Below are 22,713 nucleotides of genomic sequence, written 5' to 3'. Positions count from 1 at the left end.
TCTGGAGGGATTGTGTTTCACATGCTGGGCAGCAGATAGTGCAGAGCATAGCAGCAGAACAGGAGAGCTGCGTCTCAGTAGCAGACAGTGAGTAATTACAGCACTACCTTATACATTGTAATAGAGGGGTATGCAGGCAGCTGTGAATAGAGGCAATGTCTGTGAGAGAGAATGCAATCATGGGAACTGTATTTCATAACATGATAATCCCACCCACAGCAAGCCCAAGCAATATGAAAATTACTGTGCTGAACAGAGCTGGGCAACAAGCTATGGTGGCATCACATGGGGAGCATTCAGATGCATATGTAGGTACATTTATGTGTTTTTCATAAGCTAGCAGAGCCCCTTTAAGGTTTTTCTATGAACGTATAGGTGGATCTTTACTTTAAAGGGTGGTTGTCCAGTCCCTATTAATTGATGGCCTACCCTCAGTATCCATCAATGGCCATCAATGCCATCAATGGCCTCAGTGGCCATCAATATCTGACCGGTTGGAGTCCAACTGCCGTAACCCCTGCCGAACAGCTGTTTCAAAGGGACCACATCACTCGTACGAGCGCTGCTTCCCCTTCATTTCCTTTACTGCTCACACTATGAATCGCCGACACCGCAGTAGCTGTGATTCACAGTATTACAACCTTCTACCATTGAAGTGAATGGGAGAAGGCTGTAAAACTGTGAACCGCCGCTACAAGTGTGTCAGCAATTCACAGTGTGAGCAGTAAGAGAAATTGAGGGGAAGCAGCACTTGTGCGAGTACAGCGGCCCATTGAAAACAGCTGTTTGGCAGGGGTCCCGGCAGTTGGACTCCGACCAAACAAATATTGATGACCTATCCTGACGATATAGGGAGTTTGAAGAAAATGATGGGAGACGCTGCTCCTCCAAGATCTATGTTTGTTCTGTGTCGAAGCCAGCTGCCACCCACTGCGTTCCCTGGGAGGAAGATTCCTCCTTGCAGGAATCAAATTGGTACAAAGGGTAGAAAGAAAAAGTGCAGTATTTATGGTATTGGTGCCAGGCAGGTAAGAATAATGATGAGAGAGAGTTTTTTTCTTTAAAAGGAATTTTTTCTTTATTCTGTGGACGACGCGTTTCTTCTTTAAATGGTCCAGAAACGTGTCATCCACTGAATAAAGAAAAAATAATTTTTAAAGAAAAAACTCTCTTATCACCATTATTCTTACCTGCCTGGTGCCGATACCATACATACTGCACTTTTTCTTTCTACTTTTCGTATCCTGAGGATAGGCCATCAAATTTTAGGAATTGGATAACCCCTTTAAACATGTTTATTTTCACTCTCCATTGTCATAGCACATCGTCGTTCATTCTCAGAAAGGAAAATATGTATTGTCCCACGAATGGATTAAAAATTGAAACTATAATTGTGCCTCATAAATATGGAGCTATTTTTACTGAGGTGCTGCCCTTGCTTTACCTAGAGAAGTATGATAAATGATCCCCGTGTTGTGACAGAGCACAGGTCGCATGAACTCATTTACAAATAACAAAAAACATTGTATTTGCCTCACAAATCGTGCGCCGCTCTTCGGGGACTCATTTGCAGAGGTTGAATTGAAGTGTTTATTTCTCTTTATCGTGATATAAGATGTATGGGGCTGTTTAGTATTTAGAAAATAAGAGTCTGGAATATGGCATCTGATCATCATAAATCCTGCATGAGTTAAGGGGCTGACAAGGAAAACAATGCACAATTTTTGTGTGGAGCTTTCACGGAAATGACTTGTATTATGGGTAAAAAGCCTGATGCTATACGAGGCGATTGCTATGAAATAGACACTTGCAAGGTAACAACGTGCTCTATTGTAGAAACGCATTATTGGATGGATGCATTATGGGAAATGTATTAGCATTTCATCTGAACGATGAAAACCTTGTATCACAATGATAATAGATATAATGGCATCTTGTATAGAGATTGAAAGCAGAGCAGTGCCCGTCCAAGTGCTGGGTCAAACCACTGCACCCCTATTCTGGAACAGGAGGGCCTAATGTTTGGTTGCCCCCCCCCTCAAAGGTAAATCCCACCTCTACTTTGCCATATTTAAAGATGACCTGTCAGCTCTCCCTGTTGCACCAAACACACTGAAAAGAACACCGGGGGGGGAAGGGGGGGGGGGGGCTAACAAGTTTGTAACAGCAATATTTAGACACCCGAATTAAAAGAAATAAAAAAATATTTAATATTGAAAAATTGTGTTTTGCATGATCTAACAGGAATATAATATTTAATGATGGGACCGTCCTTTTAACCTTTTCCTCATAGGTATTCTTGGTGCTTGCCCATCCTACCTCAGTTCACCCAAAGCTCATGCTACTTGCCCAACCCCAGATTGCCCGATGGCAGTAGTGTGCTCTAGCTTTGTGGCAGGCATGCTACTTTGTCCATACATTTCTGGTGTAAAAGGGTATTCATGTGAACCAATGTAATGCATTAAAATGTTTGTCCAGACTTTTGTCCAGAAATAGCGCCACTTTGTCCACGGGTTGTGTCTGGTATTGCAGCTCATCCCCATTTAAGCGAATGAGGCTAAGTTGCAATACCAGACACAACCCATGAACAAGAGGGGCACTATTTCTGGAACAATCCTGAAATTCATATCATTGCAGATGGTTCCAGGCCCCAGATGAGGGGCATCAGTCATGGTGATATTAATTATAGCGAAGGCTGAATCACTGCATGCCTCTAATTTGAGTTATTCATCAAATTGGAAAGGATCGTGCCACGGGTTGCCCACTCAGCCTTCATGATTAGCACGGACCGGGATGTATTAAAAGACAAAAACACCTAAAAATGTAAAGTACAGCTCAATATTGTTGCAAAATGCAGATGTCTAAAATTAAAGAGGGGAGCAAAAGAAGTCATAGACATTAATTAAATACCAAATTAGAAATATTACACAGCCAAATAATATAATCCATATAGCAATATTGTTAAAAAAATTTCCATCCCTCTGTTATTTTTGCTACAATTAATTTTTAAAGTGACAGATTTTTTGGCTTCTGTTTCTATCAAATTCCAAAAGTACAAAAATTATTCTAATAGTTCCTACAAACAGAATTTATTTCAGTTCTTCTGACTTGTCTATTTTAGTAAATACTTGTATTCCCCTTAAAAATAACAATTCTGAAGTAACTTTTCTTTGTGTTGCACTATTCCTCCTAGAAATGTACGAATACATTGACGACTCTATAGGATATAAAGCTCATCTTAACCTTTTATTACAGTATTTTTCTTAAATTCTATTCTTTACACTACTGTATAATTTATCCCAAAATCAATCATATGACCTTGGAAGAATCACTATTCACATTTATTTTCCCCCAATACAAATGAGACCTCCAGTTAATGGTCCATGTCTTCATTGGTTATTGAAAATTACCTGAATGGGTAAGCAATGGCAATGTCAACGCGGAGGTCGCTCAGAGTTCTGTTGGCGCAATCCACACTGACTCTCAGTGCTCCGGAGTAGCCGCCACATGTTGCAAATGCAAAGATTGCAAAAAGCTGAAAAAAAAACCCGTTAAAATGTAGTTAACACCAGGGTGCAAAGCAAAAGATAATAATAGCAAAGTAAAACAATTGTTAAAATGTATTTAATATGGAAAGACAGCAATGGTGTGAGGTCCCTGAGGGATCCATGTGCATGTTGGATATGGGGGCCTAGTTGAATGATGAAATTCCACTTACTGGGCCCTCCATTAAAAACAGTCAAGGATGTAACATGGAATTACGACCCCAAATGGGGCTTTTATGGAGGCGAGGGATAAGACTCTTGGTGGCCCTTTCTCTACAGGTGGTGTGAGCCCCCTCTCCATTACAAGCACTGCAATGTTACCAAACAAGGGAGGTTGGGACTAGGCAAAGGCTACATTCAGACGGACGTCGGCAATCTCGGACGTGAAAAACTGAAGTTTTTCACGTCCGAGGTGCACCCATGCTGTACATGTTGTCACGGATCAACCATAGACATGAGTCTATGGAGGGATGCGTGACACGCAGTAAAATAGGATATGTCCTATTTTTTCACGGACCCTTCACACGCTCCCTTGAAACCGGTCATGTAAAGGGCCCTATTGAAATACATGAGTCCATGTGACGGCCGTTGTTTTAATCACATGGACGTGATACACGCTCGTCTGAATGAGCCCTAAGGGTCACGGGAGTAGCTAAAAGGGGTGCAGAGGTAGCAGTCACATCTGGGGCCCCTTTTGCCTTATAAGACACGATAATTGTAAGGCGGGATTCACACGACCGGGTCCCGCCCGAGTGTCGGCCGGTAAAATCTGCCATTTTGCCCGACCGGTTTGCATAAAGTTTTGCATCCGTTCCGGGCCGGGCAGATCTGGACAGTGACATCAGCGGCAACTCCTGAAGGGGAATCCCCATGTGTTCGGGGATTCCGCTTCAGGAGTTTCCCCTGATGTCACTGCCCAGATATGGACAGAGACATCAAGCGCTCTGTCCAGGTGCGGAATCCCCGAAAACACGGGGATTCCGCTCCTTCAAGGAGCTAAAGTGGGGCTAGCACATAGCAGAGCGGGGAGATACCTCCCTGCTCTGCTATAGTGGCGTCGCTACAGTAGTAGCAGCCGCAGCAGCAGCAGCTGCTAGCGGCGCCATGGAAGGTGTCACCGGGCCAGGGAGCTTTTAAAACAAGCAGGGGAAGGGAGCCAGCGCAGCGCTCCCTTCCACCTACTGTACACCCCGGCCCTGCCACACAGTATCTCCAGCGTAGCCATTCGTCCGAATGGCATCAGCTCCTCCTCCTCACATGCACTCTGCGCTGTGAGGAGGAGATAGAGCACAAGCGACGGAAAACCCGGCCATCACTCGGGACACATTCCGGTGATGGCCGTGTATTACCCGGCCCCATAGACTTCTATGTATTACCCGGCCCCATAGAGCATGTCCTATTTTTTGACGGCCGGTTTTCCCGGCCGTCAAAAAATCGGTCGTGTGAATAGCCCTATTAGGCCCGTTCCATTTATGAACGGCTGGCACCCGGCCGGGAAACCCTGTCGTGTGAATGAGGCCTAAAGAGAATATGGTAGGGGGAGGGCTGTTACAGATTTTGCATTGGAGTACAGGAACTTCAAGTTATGGGTCACACCAACCTTACATTCTACAAACGCCCCCTTGTCCACGACTGGGGTCAGTTGAGAAGGGATGTGGTGATATTAACCAGTACTGGGGGAAAAAATATGCACACTATATACACCTCGGGGATCAGCAGAACCTTTTGTCTGAACATGATATAAAAGTGCACGTAGATATTGCTGTTCAGGGAAACTATGAAGACACCAGTCGAGGTAAATACCTTTCATCCACATAAAGACTTAGAAAGTCATGAAAAAACATTTATGTCATTAGGCAGCGTCTTAATGTTAGGCCGGATTCACACGAGCGTTGCGTTTTTGCGCGCGCAAACAACGCAGCGTTTTGCGCGCGCAAACACTATTTGACAGCTGCGTGTGTCATCCGTGTCTGATGCGCGGCTGCGTGATTTTCGCGCAGCCGGCATCATAGAGATGAGGCTTGTCAACGCCCGTCACTGTCCAAGGTGCTGAAAGAGCTAAATCTTTCAGCACCCTCGACAGTGAATGCCGAACACAACAGCGAAAAACCTGTAAAAAAAAAAGATAAAGTTCCTACTTACCGAGAACTTCCCGGCCGTTGCCTTGGTGACGCGTCCTTGGTGACGCGCCTCTCTTGACATCGAGCCCACCTCCTTGGATGACGCGGCAGTCCAAGTGACCGCTGCAGCCTGTGATTGGCTGCAGCCTGTGCTTGGCCTGTGATTGGCTGGAGCTGTCACTTGAACTGAAGTGTCATCCCGGGAGGTCGGACTGCAGGAAGGAGACAGGAGTAATCGGTAAGTTAGAACTTCGGTTTGTTTTACAGGTTCGTGTATTTTGGGATCGCAAGTCACTGTCCATGGTGCTGAAACAGTTTAACTCTTTCAGCACCATGCACAGTGAATGTCTCCCGACGTCGCGGACCGGAATTTTTTTTGCCGAGTTCGGCCAAAACGAGTTTGGCCGAACCCGGTGAAGTTCGCTTCGGTTGTCGGGTTTCGCTAATCGCAAAGACACTCCGTTTGGATGTTCGGAAACAGAAAAGCACGTGGTGCTTTTCTGTTTACATTCATCCTTTTGACAGCTGTTGCGCAAACACGCAGTTCGCACGGAAGTGCTTCCGTGCGACATGCGTGGTTTTCACGCACCCATTGACTTCAATGGGTGCGTGATGCGTTGAAAACGCTGAATCAACGGACATGTCGTGAGTTTTTTGCAACGGAGCAACGCTGCGCAAAAAACGCTGCCATGTCTGCACGGCCCCATTGTCTAATATAGCTACGGGCAACGCACGTGAAAATCACGCGCGTTGCACGCGCGTATTTTACGTTCGTCTGAATAAGCCCTTACCCTGATGGTTGACCACATCTAATGCAGATCTATCCACTTCTATATGCAGGCGATAAAAAGCCTAATGGTTTTAAAAACAATGAATGAATTGAATTGATGACAAACTGGAAATTAGTTTAAAATGCAGACACTATTTGTAAACTTTGAAAAGTTTTGTTTAAAACAAATCGCATATGGACGGATGAAACACATTTTTTTATAGCATAAAACTGTAAAATGTTTGCCGCTAGTTCATACTGTATTTCCTTAGGTGCATTATTGCTTTAAAGAGACTCTGTCACCAGTTTATAACTGCCCTATACCCTACCTAATCTAATAGGCACTTTAATGTAGAAAACAAGAGGTTGTTTTTTTGTGCTTTTTTTAAACTTAAATTAAAATTTTTGACGAAATTATGATCATTTTTAGTTTTATGCCAATTTGTCCTTAATGCCCAACTGGCCGTTTTTTTACTTTTCACCAAGTGGGCGACGGAAGAGTCAACAGACATCGCCTCCAGCCGTGCCAGGACGTTTATCCGGATCTGCAGCGGCTGGAGGCGATGTCTGTTCAGTCTTCCATGGCTCCGGTGAAGGACCTGTGGGAGGTCTCGCGAGATCACGCTGTGAAACAAGCTGGGCATGAATGAAGAGAAGTGTATGACGCTGATTGGTCACTGATTGGTCAGCGTCATACACTTTTCTTTACAATGCCCACTTGGTGAAAAGAAAAAAAACGCCCAGTTGGGCATTAAGAACAAATTAGCATAAAACTAAAAATAATCATAACTTGGTCAAAAATAAACATTTAAAAAAACAACAAAAAACTGTTGTTATCTACATTAGAGCGCCTATTAGATTAGGTAGGATCTAGGGCAGTTATAAACTGGTGACAGAGTCTCTTTTAGTCCTCTTTTCTTTTACATTGTTCTGGGTCTATCCTACCAGGTGGATATACACCCTATATACACCCTATACACACTGTAGCCACTTATATCATAAGAATTATGAAAGTAGCAGGAAAGGACTGTATGTAGCAGGGGCAGTGCATGATATGAAGAGGGAAAGTAGAATAATAGGTTGTCATAGACAAACTAATGATGCAACAGGGTCCCCAACATACCAATATAGGAAAACGATATGAACATATGTAATACAACAAAATGTCATATTAAAAGGAATAAGATCAGATTAAAGTGACTGATATGGAAAAAAAAAGAATATTAGTATACAGTAAACTATATTGTAGAGACCAGTGCCAGGCAGCTGCTGACAAGGCATATAAAATTATGAGATGAATCAAAAGGGGCATAGAAAAATGAAAATTACAAAAAAATTACACACACATTGATGTATATATCAAAAGTCAATGCAAAGCTCTGTCTAATGATATCCATACCCAGGTCTGTGATAAGGGGGTACCCAGTATGTCTAGAGAAAATTAAGTTTCACAATCACCATAGAAGGATTTTTTTCATTACTATAAATACAAATGTTATGTTTTTGCCCTCCATTGTATCAATGCTGTATAATAACAGGTAGAACTAGATGGTCGGGACTTTACAATATTACTATTTTTGGGGTCCCATTAAATTGATATGTAAAAACTGAGATGCACCTCTATATGAAAGTTCATACATTCAGATTATAACATCTGCCATGCATAATTTACAACCAATATTATTGACGTTTGCATCTGTCATTTCACACACTACAGTAGATGATGACTGATCCTTGAAGTTCTGATTGTGAAAACACTTAAAAAGGAATCACATAAAGCAGACAACCCTGTAGGACAGTGATCTACAACCTGTTGTTCAGCAGCTGTTGCAAAACTACAACTCCCAGGATGCCCTGACAGCTGCAGGCAACACAAACCCCCACTGCGTGAACCATATTCCAGTCCTAACCCTTGGAAACAAAAGCAATTTAAATTAAAGCTGTCTGAAATTATGAAATTAAAGTCAAGCATTGAAATATATTTCAGAAGTTATAAAATCAGGAATGAAGAAGAAACTTAAGCACTACGTGTACTCTCTGAGTCCTATTACTATCAAACTACAGAATCTATTTAATCGGAAAAATACTTTGCCACATTTGACATCATGTACAACGCCTCTAAAGAAGCAGCCACTTCAGAGACATTTAAATGTCACCTCACATTCTGCCTCCAGTGAAATGTACTCAATGACCGGAAAAAACATCCAGTGAGAACAAATGTAGACGATTAACAGAATATAAAGAATAAATAGCAGAAAATATCTAATTAGATCATATACTTAAGGGAAACAAGGGACCTGTCCTCTAGTATTAGCCATCTACAGTGTTGCGGGCGTAGCGCCAGTTCTAGGTTAGTGGAGACTATTTACTTGCTGCTTTATTTTGTAGAATATACATTGGAGCCAATATTTTATTTGCAGAAGAAGACCACCATTGTAGAACATGTAACTCATTGTCTTCCAGTCTTGCAGCCATGAATTAAAGGGGCCTCCCACTAATCACATTTATCACTTATCCACAAGTTAGGTGATAAATGTATGATCGCTGGCGGCCCCAAGACTGGGACCCCCCCCCCCCCAATCACTAGAACCTCTGCTCCAGTGATCGGTGGGTGTACCAACGGTAGGGCCCCGGTGATCATACATTTATCACCTATCCACAGGAATGTGCTTAGTCTGAATATCCTTTAAAGTTTTCCTTGGACAACCCCTTTTCTGCCCCCTGGAGACAAGCTCATTACATAGGGTCTCAAGGCAAGGAGCTCATGGATGTTGGCTGGCTCTGAAGATATCTGGGGCACTATGGTGTACTGATGGAGGGGAAGTACGCAGACACAATTCAATGTAGATATCACTGGTGTCAAGAGACCAGGGACACCAGGCTAAAGATCCAGGTGAACGTCAATGGCTTACAATCTAATGTAATCTCCAGAAAGCTGCTGTGTCAGTCACCATTTACTTATTGAATCACATTTCAATGGGTGCTGGAGGTCCTCTACACTTGGTGTTTTCTTGGCTTCAACTAATATATGGGGGATGTCCTCTCAACTCAGCCAGCCCTTACTGGACATTTACCAAGGTTTGTCTAATCCAGACAATCCCTTTATACATAAACACTTAAAAGTTATCCACAAAGGGTTAAACCAGTGGGAGCTAAGTGCACCCACTATACAGCTGCCCAAACTGCACCCACTGGTCCTTCCACTTGACCAATTCACTAGTAGAGTAAGGAGTAACTTTATGCTGCCCCTAAAATTGGAGTTAGTGGTGCTTTATAATAGGTGCACATCGCTCCCATTGATTTAACCCTTCATTGTTACATAGACTTTTCAAATTCTAGGCACAATATGTACAATCTGCCTATATTCCCTTTTACAACACACAAAAGCTTAAACGTCTTCTCGGAAAACTGGACCTAGTGGTGAGGAAATAATTGGTAGGGATTGCGAGCTCCACTGGGGCAGAGACTGATCTGAATGAATGCGTCCACAGCCCTGCAGAATGTCAGTATAAGTAAGCTATGATTTTAATAGTATTAATGAAGCATAGATAATTGGAGTTCATTTCACGCTTATGGACCAGACCCCTGAGCCAATACTTGATCATGTGACCAGGTATGTACTATGGGGTATAAATCATTAGAAAAGTAAACTTAGCTTCTCATTATAGTCACTTCAGGGTCTATACTGGCACATGATCATATAGCCCCTATGCTTAATATATGTTCTTATAGGGTGTATTAAGAGGGGTCCACTCTAGTAAGGGCTCATGCACACCATCGTATGTAGGTAATGTTATCCTATTAAGGTTTGAGTACTTCTTAGCGATGCCATATGTGTTTGGAGATTTTTGTACGCACTCTGTGTGCCGCTGTTAATTGTGCCGTACTCATTCAGATGCTGATTTCCCCCCATAGATATCAGTAGGGACTAGAAAATCGCATTGGTTTATACCGATCTGTCTTTGTTAGTGTGCCATTTTTCTCCTCTAAACGATTGGCAAAGATAACTGGTTTCCAAGCAGGAAATAATTCAGAACTTTACAAGCGCCATATGGAACGTATACAAAAAGTACACAGAACTCGTACGGTACTTGAACGAAGCATTACCCAGTTCCTATTGAAGACAATGGGATGTCCATGTCATGAACAGACATGGCGGTTCTCCAGATTAACGAGAGTCATTTTTTGTACTCACTTCTCTGGCAATGAATGAGGGTCCTGAATAGAGGAATCCCATCTATAAACTCAAAATGCCCTTAATAGGGTGAAAATGGCTAGACAGTCCCTTTATGCAATTTCTTAAGAACTAAGCAGAGAAACATGAAGTCTACTGCTGGTCCCTCCTGTGGTGGTTCGCCATAGCGGCCTATGCAAAAAGAAAAGTGGAGATTCAAATGGCACCTCCTCCCTGTAGAGTTAAAAAAAAAAGAGCGAAAAAGTAATAGTAATGAATAATTACAATGGGAAACTAAGTTATTGAAGTTTCACTCATTCAAGAGCTTCACTTTCATCTATATATATCTGTAAGACTATGTTAACATTTGCATTGGACGCTAAGGACTTGGCAGGAGCAAGAGTGTTGCATTCAGCGGATAACGGACGGCATGGGGAACCCTGATGGACCTCATAATAAGTCATATAGTTATAAGCTATGATCAGGGCCGACCTTAGGATAGATAGTGCCCTGTGCGAAATTTTCTTTCAGCGCCCCACCCATCATAAAAAAAATGCCCCATAAAAAAGTATAATGCCTCCACACTGTATAATGCCCTTTTTAGTGCCCCACAGAGTATAATGCCCTTTATAGTGGCCCCACACAGTATAATGCCCCCTTTAGTGCCCCCCACACAGTATAAAGTCCCCTAAGTGCCCCCACACAGCATAACGCCCATTTAGTGCCCCCATACTGTATAATGCCCCCATAGCTACCCCATACAGTATGATGATAATATTTAATAACATAATATATTATAGCTCCTTTAAGGACACAGCATTTTGTCCTCTAAGTGTGCCCACACAGTATAATGTCTCCTTAGTGCCACACGCATTATATTGCCCCCTGTAGTGCCCGTACACAGTATAATGTTCCCTTAGTGGCCCACACACAGTATAATACCCCCAAGTGCCCCCACACAGTATAATGTGCCCCTTTAGTGCCCACACACATCATAAGGTCCCCCAATTGCCCCCACACAGTATAATGCCCCCTTTAGTGCCCACCCACAGTATAATGTGCCCCAAGTCCCACACACAGTATAATGCCCCTTTTAGTGCCCACCCACAGTATAATGTCCCCCAATTGCCACCACAGTATAATGCCCCCATTAGTGCCCACCCACAGTATAATGTCCCCAAGTGCCACCACTGTATAATGCCCCCTTTAGTGCCCACCCACATTATAATGTCCCCAAATGCCCCCACACAGTATAATGTCCCTTTTAGTGCCCACCCACAGTATAATGTCCCCCAATTTCCACCACAGTATAATGCCCCTTTAGTGCACACCCACAGTAAAATGTCCCCAAGTGCCCCCACACAGTAGAATGCCCCCTTTAGTGCCCACCTACAGTATAATGTCCCCCTTTAGTGCCCACACATATTATAATGTCCCCCCAATTGCCCCCACACAGAATAATGCCCATTTAGTGTCCACCCACAGTATAATGTCCCCCAAGTGCCCCACACAGTATAATGCCACTTTTAGTGCCCACATACAGTATAATGTCCCCCAATTGCCACCACAGTATAATTCCCCCTTTAGTGCCCACCTACAGTATAATGTCCCCCAAGTGCCCCCACACTGTTTAATGCCCCTTTTAGTGCCCACCCATAGTACAATTTCCCCTCTAGTGCCCCCACACAGTATAATGACCCCTTTAGTGCCCACACACAGTATGCCCCCTTTAGTGAACCCACACGGTATAATGCCCCCTTTAGTGCCCACACACAGTATAATGCCCTCTTTAGTGCCCACACACAGTATAATGCCCCTTTAGTGCCCACATACAGTATAAAGCCCCCTTTAGTGCCCACACACAGTATAATGCCCCATTTAGTGCCCACACACAGTATAATGTCCCCCAAGTGCCCAACCCAGTATAATGCCCCCTTTAGTAATCCTATAAAATATAATGCCCACTTATGCCCCCAATATCACACAGTACAGTATATAATTATGCCCTGCCCACCCCACACAGTATACAGCCCCCTTTATGTTATTTAATGGCCCCTTATGCCCCCCACTGTGCCAATGTTGATAAATATATAAATAATGGCTGCCTTATGCCTTGCAGGCAGCCTAGAGACCTGAAAAACCAGCGGTGGTTGATTGTACTCACCCCATCGTCCGGGTCCTTCTTCATACTGGCCCCGGCGCTGCACTGTGACACAATTGTCACGTGACACGTCATGTGTCTCAGTGCATTGCTGGGCGCTTGTGTCATAATAGAGAAGGAGCGCCCGGGTGGAAACGCAGGTGCTGAGTCGCCCGGGCGCTTCCAAAAAACAAGCAGGGGAAGGGAGCCAGCGCAGCGCCCCCTTCCACCTGCGGGAGTGATGCGCCCTGTGCCATGGCACAGGTCGCACACCCCAAAGGCCGGCTCTGGCTATGATGCAGATGTGAACAGAGCCTTAGTCTTGCACAGCCATGGGTTATAGAATTATTTTTTGTGCTTTTAAAGCTCTACTCATCAACATCAACTGCATTAATGGTGATGAACTATTGGTGTGATTTAATGGCTGTATTTCTCTTGACAAATTGCATTATATACAAAAAAAGTATCTGCTCCAAAGTCACCTCCAAATGGGGTTGTTTTCTGCTGGATCTTTGATGTTCATTATTGTGTCATAGACTTGGTCCCCTGGAGGATTCTCAGGTACTTCAGTGCAGGGCCGGCCTTTGGGGTATACGACCTGTGCGATCACACAGGGCGCACCACTCCCTTGCGTTTCTCAAGCGCGTGGCAGGGCCGATGTTAGGGGGGCAAAATGGGCAATTGTGCCCCCATCCTCTATGGGCCCCCTGCCCACTTGAGGCCTGTGGCATGCCGCCCGGCCCATAACATTTATGGGCCGGGCGGCACGTGCTCCCTTAGGTCCGGTGGCATCGCTAGCAGCGGGGGGGGGGGCTTCAGTGGGTCAGTGCCACTTGTCTTAGGGCGGTTCTCACTTATTTTGTACCAAACAGGAGCGACCAGGTGCTAATTCTGACTTTGTCATTTGTCCACAGTACATGGTGATATGGAATTCTGTACCATGACAAAATTATTTTGGGGCAATTATGTTATATGCTATGTTTTGAAAATGTAGTTGGGCATTGTGGGTCCCATGAGAGACGACACAGATAAATCTAAAAGAGTTAACAAAACAACAGTGAATATATGTACAGTAATGTGGCATCAAGGGGTCTGAATTATCAGACATTCCGGATTATCGAACGGCCATAGAATTTTATATAAAACTCAGGGATGAGAACCTTCAGGAGAAAAGTCCGAAACAGAAGGTCAATTTAAGGTATGCTACTACAACTTTGTATTTTAATCAGATGGATTGTCTTTTTGGTTATTGTCTTCTGCTTCTGGTTAATGTTACAATATATATAAAATCTGTACTGGAAACAAGTGCTGGATTATCAGAATTTTTTGATTATTAGATGCCAGATTAAAGGACAATCCGTTAACTCCTGTACATTTATGGAAACTAACTTCAGGGTGCAATTGTACCATGAAATGGCACCCCAAAGTTATTATTTAACTGGGGGCTGAAAATAAGTGTGACACATATGCTAAGCAGCCTTCTTGGGCTCACACATTTCTTAAAGACCAAGTACACATTTGAAAACGTTTTTGTTTTTTTAATAAAATTGTCTATTAGTGTGTTTGGTGCAACATTCTAATTACATTTTATTTACAATTATTTTAACTTTTTCAGATACAGCTGCTTTGTATCCTGTATACAGAGCAGCTGTATCTAGAGCTGAAACCTGTATCTGTCAGGTAGGCAGCACGGACGGGTTCAGTGTCAGCGAGACACGCATGATCCACTGGTTAAAGATCATATCTTAGGCTTCGTTCACATCTGCATCAGGGCTCTGTTCCGATGTTCCGTCTGAGCTTTCCGTCGGAACGGAGCGCTGACTGACACAAACGGAAACCATATGTTTCCGTTTCCATCACCATTGATTTCAATGGTGATGGATCCGGTGCTTATGGTTTTCGTTTGTCTCAGTTGTGCAAGGGTTCCGTCGCTTTGACAGAATGAATACTGTAGTTATTTTTCAGGCGATATAGACGTTTCCTACACAAAGATAAAGCAGCTACAAATTGCTGAGGACCTTTGTGTCAGGTGATAGTCAGGCGCTGATTTCGTTATATTTTGCTGTAACCTTTTATCTTACTAAAGGTAATGGGCAAAATTATCCAATAATATATAATGAATGCTACATGGTTACCAGAAGTTGAAAAGAGGTAAAAGTCAATGAACTAAATGTGTTTTCGTAAGGGGGTTATGTTGCAATACCAGACGTGACCAATAGACAAGTGTGGCGCTGTTTCTAATCTCACACAACCCCTTTAAAAACACAGAAAACTTCTTACAGTGAATGTTTAGTATGACCTGAAAGCACATATTAGTTTTTTGGGACACAATAAACACCAAAATAATCATATGCTTTCTATGTCCTGAATTCATGTGCTGCTGAAAGTGGTTGTGGTGAAGTGGTCCCCCATTGAAAGTTTTGCTATGGAGGTCCATGGTGCCGCCCTGATCAGCTGTTGACTTTTCTGCTGTGGAACGTGGCAGGCCAGCTCCACCTCCATGACTGTGAAAACATGGGAACAAAGTTGTCAGGCTCTAGCCCCATTTCAGACCTTAAAAAGACAGGTTCTATACACTTTAGGCCTCATACACACCACCGTAGTGGTGTGCACAGCCGTGATTTTTGGCTCTGACGGCCGCCGAGTGTCACATGGCCACGTGCATTCATTTCTATGAGCCTGGTCCACAAAACACGGCCGTATTAAGACATGTCCTATCTTTTTCCCGTCCAGGCTCCTGGGCAATGCACGGACCGTGGAAACCACGGTGGTGTGCATGGGCACATAGAAATTAATGGGACCGGAATTCACCCACAGATTTGCGGGTGAATTGCGCCCGCTAAAACACGTTTGTGTGCATAGGGCCTAAGAAGAGCTCTGAAAAGACTTTTTAGACAGGAAATAAAACGTCTTGAACGCAACAACTCTGTTCCCATGTTCTTTCTTCAAGCAAAGAGGATTTCTAGCTACAGTACCCCAAGGAATAATGGACTCCCCTTTCCCCCATCACAGATGAAATCGGCAAGCAAATTTTGATGTTGGTAGATTGGTGCAAATTCCACTAACTTTTAGGTGAAATAACCTGTTTATCCAGATGATAACCCACGTGGCCTTCAATTTAACCTCAACGGAGGAGAAAACAAGGTCCCAAGATCATTCACAATGTAGGATTATTACAATCAGGGCTTTACCCAAAGTTTGAGCATTTCCCTCTTAAAAACTTAATTAAAAATTAATTAAAGGAGAACTCCACTTTTCAACAATTTACAAGATTAACGCCTGCAATCTATATAAATAACTGATTCACTACTTGATGACTGAAGTTTTATCTTGTCTGGTTTAGAAAACCCATTTTCAAATACCCTATTAGGGAATTATGAGTTAATAGAAGAGAGGATCCCCATTCAGGGTCCTCATCGATTAGCCAGATTGGAAAACAACTACAAAGAGCGTCTCTCACTCTGGAGGACCCGGCATGTCCATACATTACACGGACCGCCCATTGATTTCAATGAAAACTGTGTAATACCTAATTTTGTCTGTGGTGGCACTGCAGCGGAATTGTGCCCTCCCTGCCGAATTTCCAGCAGATTACCTCTGTTGGTCCCAGCAGTAAAATACCCTGGGGCAGATTTACTAATACCGTGTAAGTTTTGGACAGCATAAACATAGACAAAGCAGTCAGAAAACGTGTTAACTTTATCAAAGTGGTGGATGCTGTATGATAAATTTGGCGTGTCTTGCTAGACATGTTAGACACTTTCTCTTCCATATACAACCTATTAGTTGGGTTAGTTTATTGTGCCAAAACTTGGGAACATTTTTAGGGCACAAAGTCACATTTTAAGCCACGCCCCCTTTTGAAAAACCACGCCTTTTTCTGTGTCAATTTTTTTTTCAAACTGTTAATAAATGTGGCGCACAGCATGTACACCAAAATTCTGCCTCAATATGAATAGTAAATCTGCCCCCCTGTGTTTAGCTTGTCATCGTGGGACACCTCACAAAAAGCGGACAACTCCTTTAACAATATCCTTGATCTACATGGCAGCCACGATCGCATTTCAATATCCCAGATTTTTATACCGATACGTTCCATCATTTATGAAAAAAGATCAACATTTTGTGCATTTTGAGCAAACGACCCTGTGAGGTCTAGAAGAGCATTGCCTGATCTCTCCGGTGAGCAATCACTACCATCCTGTATACAGACCGCACGCAACATCTTTAGGGTTAATTAGCCCAGGTTACAGTTTCTGGGTAATTGCAGGACCGGCTCATGTATATGATGGAGACACGGAGCAGATGCTGCTGAGCAGTACTTAGTGATACTCTGGCCATTTATCTCGGAGTGATTTAACAACACTTCTGCGCTGCTATCAATTATGAATGAGGTATACAGCTCCCGCAGTATAAATATTCCTTGTAACGCCGAGCACTTTTAAACATTTTAAAATAGGTTGAAAAAAAGGAAACAACTACATTTCCATCAGTCGTAAATAATAGTTACATCAAATTTTAATATATATTTTTTTTTTTCTCAGCAAAGATTTTTATAAAATTCTATCACATATAATACATTTAGGGTTTTTTTTTTTTTACCATTTCTATAAAAATATCAATATTTCTCATTGACTAATTTCATATTTACTGGCTAAATATCGATAAACTCATAAATTGTAGGAGTAAATTGTATATTAAATGGGCAGTGTAGATCAGATTAAGACTAATGATATAGCAGAGCTGAGTTTGTCGGTTGTAGTAGAGGTGAGTTTGTGAGATGTAGCAAACCTGAGTTTGTGAGATGTAGCAAAGCTGAGTGTGTGAGATGTAGCAGAGCTGAATTTGTGAAATGTAGCAGATTTGAGTTTGGGAGATGAAGCAGATGTGAGTAGGTGAAAGGCACAACTCAACAGGAAATGACAGTGTGTGTTAGATTTGTCTTTACATAGGACTGCCGATAAAGCCACTGAGCTATTTTAAGGCTTCAGGCACAGAGCGTACGGAGTCTATACGGAAGCGACATAATATGTTGCTGTAGGTACTCCATGTAGCGCTCTATGGTGCCTCCATACCGTACAGTGTTAAGGGGGGTATTCCTCCCTAGAAGTAGTGCTCTGTGATACGACATCCAATTGAGCATGAGATGAAATCGGGGACATAGGAGACACAGTATGGTCCCATAGACTTTTATGAGTGCCTTATTATGGCTCCGTGCCCCTCGGAGGTTGACCGTGTGCATTAACCCTAACTTAGAGACTAATCACGACGAGAGATGTCAGATTGATTCACTAGGTTCACCATCCACGGTGAATTAGAATGATTCATATTTTTAATTATTCGCTCATCTCCAATCATGATGGATGAGCAATTACAAATCCAGCTCTGCTACATCTTTTAGTTTATATAAGAGATTATACAGGTAAAAGTGACTCCTGAGATTGGTGAAGGGGCAGGGAATGGTAGGGCCCATTTCCTGACATCTTGTTGATTGATTGTCGTACGGATCAATAGCACAACCATTGACAATGTGAGAAGATATTGCAGGATTGGGCTGAACTGATGAATAGGTAACGGCCTAATTGTATTTGCTGTTAGTCTAACGCAATGACAAAGCAACGCACATTTTGCCACTAATTCTCACTTAATGATCTGTCTCCATTCCTTAGTTTCCTGCACAGCGAGCACGTTCAGGGACAGATGTTTGGGGCTGGGGGTGCACTGGAAGGAAGCAGAGCGGCTGGGTGTACTTAGGCAAAATAACATTATTTAAGATTTGCCCTTTGCAGAATAAAAAGATCACTGAACCGTACACCATTCCCCTGTCAGTCGAGTTACATGAATATCTGCAGTGACTATGAAGGGGTAATCAAAGGCTAAGACTGGACTCAAGACTTTGGGTGAGACAGAAGATGAAATAATCTAAGAGTGCAAACTTTCTTTAGACTTTATGGGTCTTTTCTGACAAATAATATATCCACTTTCTGCTGTGTACTGGGCGCAGAATCAGAACTATGGTTGTGTATTTGTGTGTATCAGCTGTAGCAGAGCTGAATCTGTACACAGTGATATATCACATCTGCATGTAGTTTCATGTTCTTCTGTGATTGTGTGTCTTCCCTTTTAATTCCTCTTCCATTTTCCCTCAATACTCCCAAAATTTGCCTATGTTATATCCATTCCTATGATATTGGCCCTAGGGTGTGTGTTGGGGTAATTAGATTATAAATCCCACTGGGGACAGGGACTGGTGTGAGTGCATTCCCTGTACAGCTCTCCACAATACCTTATATACCTGCAGTCCTATGTAAAACAACAAAGACCACATGATAAATTGTACCGAATGACAAACTCTGCTCTGCTACATCTGTATGTGAAATTTATGCAATCTATACTGCAATGATCCAATTATACAATTGTCTTTTTACCCTATATAGATTTCGATTTAATCCATTATACTTGTGCCCTTGTTATACCATGCTCTTTTTCCTCCTTTGTTAATGAGATGAAAGAATTTGAATATTTTCTTCACAGTAATCTCAGGATAAATCCACAAGGAAAATTAGAATTTGCACTTTACATATTTCCAAATGATAATATGAAGAATGGCGTCAATCTTATGTTCTAACTGTACTGGACTCCAAAAAATAAAAAATAAATAAAGTAAACAACAAAATAAAAATAATAAATGAAATAAAATAAAATCAAAGTAAACAACAAAACACAAATAAATAAAACACTAAGTAAACAATAAAATAAAAATAAATAAATAAAATAACTAAACAACAAAATGAAAAACAAATAGAAATGGCAAAATATGATACATTGTAATCCATATAACAAACAAGATAATATTTTATCATGTATGCAATAATAAAACATCTTCATATTTGTTTTTGTTTTTTAAATATTTTTGGAAAATAATTGAAAAAATAAATAAATTCAGAATTTTTAAATTGTAGACTCAAACTTCATGTACATCAGTAATTCTATGACTTACCGGAGCGAATATCACCATACACATTTACAAAGGAATTGATAATCCAACTCTGCGCTCTGGAAATAAATCAGAGGTTGTAGCATGCTAAACCGGACAAGATTCCCACAAGCTTCTGTGCAGAGACTTCCAGCTGCCTGTCTATTGCATGGAGTACAGTAAATCAAGAGGAGCAGTGAAACCAATGCAGGGAAAGTGAGAGGTTAGACCCAGCAAAGAGGAAAAACATGAAGCCTCAGATTCCTTTTCCTTCAGGCTGGCAAGAAATGTCATAACATTAAAGATTACTGTAGAAAGCCCATTGTAAGGCTGGGGGATCTGTGCGGTACTTTTAGTAGCTGCAGAAAGCTCCCCCTGTGTTTAAAGGCTTAGCTGTACTCTATGTGCGGAGCCAGGTTCATAGTGGAATACAAGGGGGGAATAGATTTCCTATGTATAGATTCACAAGTACAATCATGGAGGAGGAGACAGTCACTGGGTGGTATCTGCATATTGCCGGAGTTTTAAAAATCAACTTTTTTGCACATGAACTCATTTGGATTTAATTGTTCTTTAATGAATTCTTACATTTTTACCATTATAATAAGAGGATATAGAACTGAACAGGAACCTGTAGGGCAGTAATCTCCAACCGGTGGCTGTTGCAAAAGTATAACTCCCAGCAGGCTGTCAGGGCAAGCTGGGAGTTGTAGTTTTAAAAAAAAATGGAGAGCCGCAGGATGAAGTCTAAGGGCACATTCACACGTAGCGGAATTGCTGTTGAATTCCGCTGTGGACAGTCCGCAGTGGAATTCTGCAGCAGCCGTTTTTTACATTCGTTTCTATACATTTTTAGGAAAGTTAGTTCAGACATTGCGGAAAATAACTGTGCGGAAATTACGCTGCGGTGGAGATTTTTTCCTCCGCAGCATCCTCATGACGTTGCGGAGAAGAAGCGGAATTTCACTGCGTATTTCAGCCTTTGCAATGCAAAAACTGAAATCTGCATCTAGTCCGCTGTGATATCTGCAACGTCTGAATTACCTGTCAAATATGCAAATTTTGGTGCAGATTTGTTGCGTAATTGCCCCGAATCTGCACCAACATTTGCAGCGGAAAAATTCTGCCACGTCTGAACATGGCCTAATGCAGTGGGGTATACCTATACATTAAGAAACGAAATGGAGACGAGAGGATTGATACACTTGGTAAGGCTTCCTCCATGCACTTTTTTTGGAAGCTTTGTTTTTATGGCTTGTAAAAAAAATACTATGAATTTCCTACAGAAAAACCTATTTAAAAAATGCCTGAAAAAAGCCACACCATGGAGACAAAAACAGACGCGCTAAAACAACAACCCAAAACCGTACTGTTTGTAGTGTGTTTCATATTTGCCTATTGACTTTCAGCTAACATCCGGTCACTTCACATAAGACCATCCTATAAGATGACCACAAAGGGTAGAAATTGAGTGTGCAGGATATCCCTGTTGCAGACTAGCCACCAGTGCCGTATTACTGATGTAGTCCCGCCAACTAGATGAAAAAAGGGACAAATGTACAAATTATTCAAATGTAGTACAGGGTGTGTCTGGGAGAAGCTTGTGGGCTTAGGAATGTCGAACGATTTGGGATTCAATTGCTGGTATGTACTGTATGTCGGTGTACCCCCTTGATCTGGAGTTTATGGGTGCTATTCGCACTTCTACATTTCTGATAAGGTGTATGGATGACACTTCATGGTTTTATGGGGTTCGTTTATAGAATAAGCTGTACAGATGATGGGTCAGGCCCCATTCACATCCCTTTTTTTGCCTACATTTAGGGGTATGTTCACATAACGTATGTTAACAAAAAACGGCTGTAAAATATCGAGCCGTTTTCAAGGGAAAACAGCCTCTGATTTTCAGCCATTTTTTAAGCATCAGGCGTTTTTTGATGCTTTTTTTACGGACGTTTTTGGAGCTGTTTTTCTATTGAGACAATGAAAAACTGCTCCAAAAACGGCTCAAGAACTGACATGCACTTCTTTTTTACAGGGGGGGGGGGGGGGGGGGTTTACGCACCCTTTTTAAAAACGGCTGCATAAAAAACGGAACACTGTTTTTCCCATTGAAATGAATGGGCAGATGTTTGGAGGTGTTCAGCCCCCGTATTTCCAGCCATTTTTCGAGCCGTTTACGGCCAGAAAAACGGCTGAAAATAAGCCGTGTAAACATACACTTAAAGTATAAGGGCTCATTCAGACGAGTGTGTATGTCGTCTGTATGACGGCCGTTAAAACAACGGCCATCATGTATTTCAATGAGGCCGTTCACAAGACCGTTGTTTCAATGGAGCGTGTGGAGGGTCTTCGTGAAAAAATAGGACATGTCCTATTTTCCTGCATGTCACGCATCCCTCCATAGACAACGCGTCCCGCACGGATGAACCTCAGACGTGAAAAACTGCAGTTTTTCACGTCCAAGGTTACCTACGCTCATGTGAATGTAGAAAAAGCTCACTATACATTAACCGTAGTCTATGACAGATGCCTAACAGAGGAATCTGTCACCCATGGGGTATAATGGTATCCGTATAATGTATACATCATGAACTCTCATGACCCTTTCCATGACGTATCTGTTAAATGGATACGATTAAAGCCTACGGGTGAGAGATGCCACTGTTAGACATCCGTCATAGAAATCTACCACCCATAGAATATTATGAAATCTGTTTAATGTATACGTGATAAAACGATATTGAATAGCCCATGACATAAACATTTAACAGGTGCCTGTGACGAATGCCATACAGTGGCATCCGTCACCCATAGGCTCCTATATTTAGTTAAAAAAAAGTTATACTGCGCGGGAATAGTTGGATGTAAATGTGTAGTCTACTACACTTTTCCATATTTCTTTTTTAAAAAAAGGTACACAGGTGTATACCAGTCCGTCAGAAGCCAACAGGACTCTCTTTTGGCCTCCACCGGACTTATCGAGCCC

The 22,713-nt window shown here is 42.3% G+C and overlaps 1 protein-coding gene across 2 annotated transcripts in view; it reads right to left on the bottom strand.

Moving 5' to 3' along the window:
• SYNPR (synaptoporin) overlaps positions 1–22,713 on the bottom strand; it is a 137,154-nt gene that overhangs the window by 38,662 nt on the left and 75,779 nt on the right. The window contains exons 1-2 of one of the 2 annotated variants that reach the window (XM_075833977.1): positions 19,749–20,149; positions 3,411–3,535 (exon numbers count right to left, since the gene is read on the bottom strand). In XM_075833977.1, the coding sequence (XP_075690092.1) occupies positions 3,411–3,535; positions 19,749–19,772 (149 nt within the window). In that variant the 5' untranslated portion in view covers positions 19,773–20,149. Of the gene's footprint in view, positions 1–3,410; positions 3,536–19,748; positions 20,150–22,713 lie in introns of those variants that run through there. The other variant, XM_075833975.1, reaches the window with a different exon arrangement.

The sequence above is a fragment of the Rhinoderma darwinii genome, chromosome 7 (assembly GCF_050947455.1).
Source record: "Rhinoderma darwinii isolate aRhiDar2 chromosome 7, aRhiDar2.hap1, whole genome shotgun sequence".
In the NCBI taxonomy this organism is placed as follows: domain Eukaryota; kingdom Metazoa; phylum Chordata; class Amphibia; order Anura; family Rhinodermatidae; genus Rhinoderma; species Rhinoderma darwinii.
This window is presented reverse-complemented; position numbering and strand designations above follow the sequence as displayed.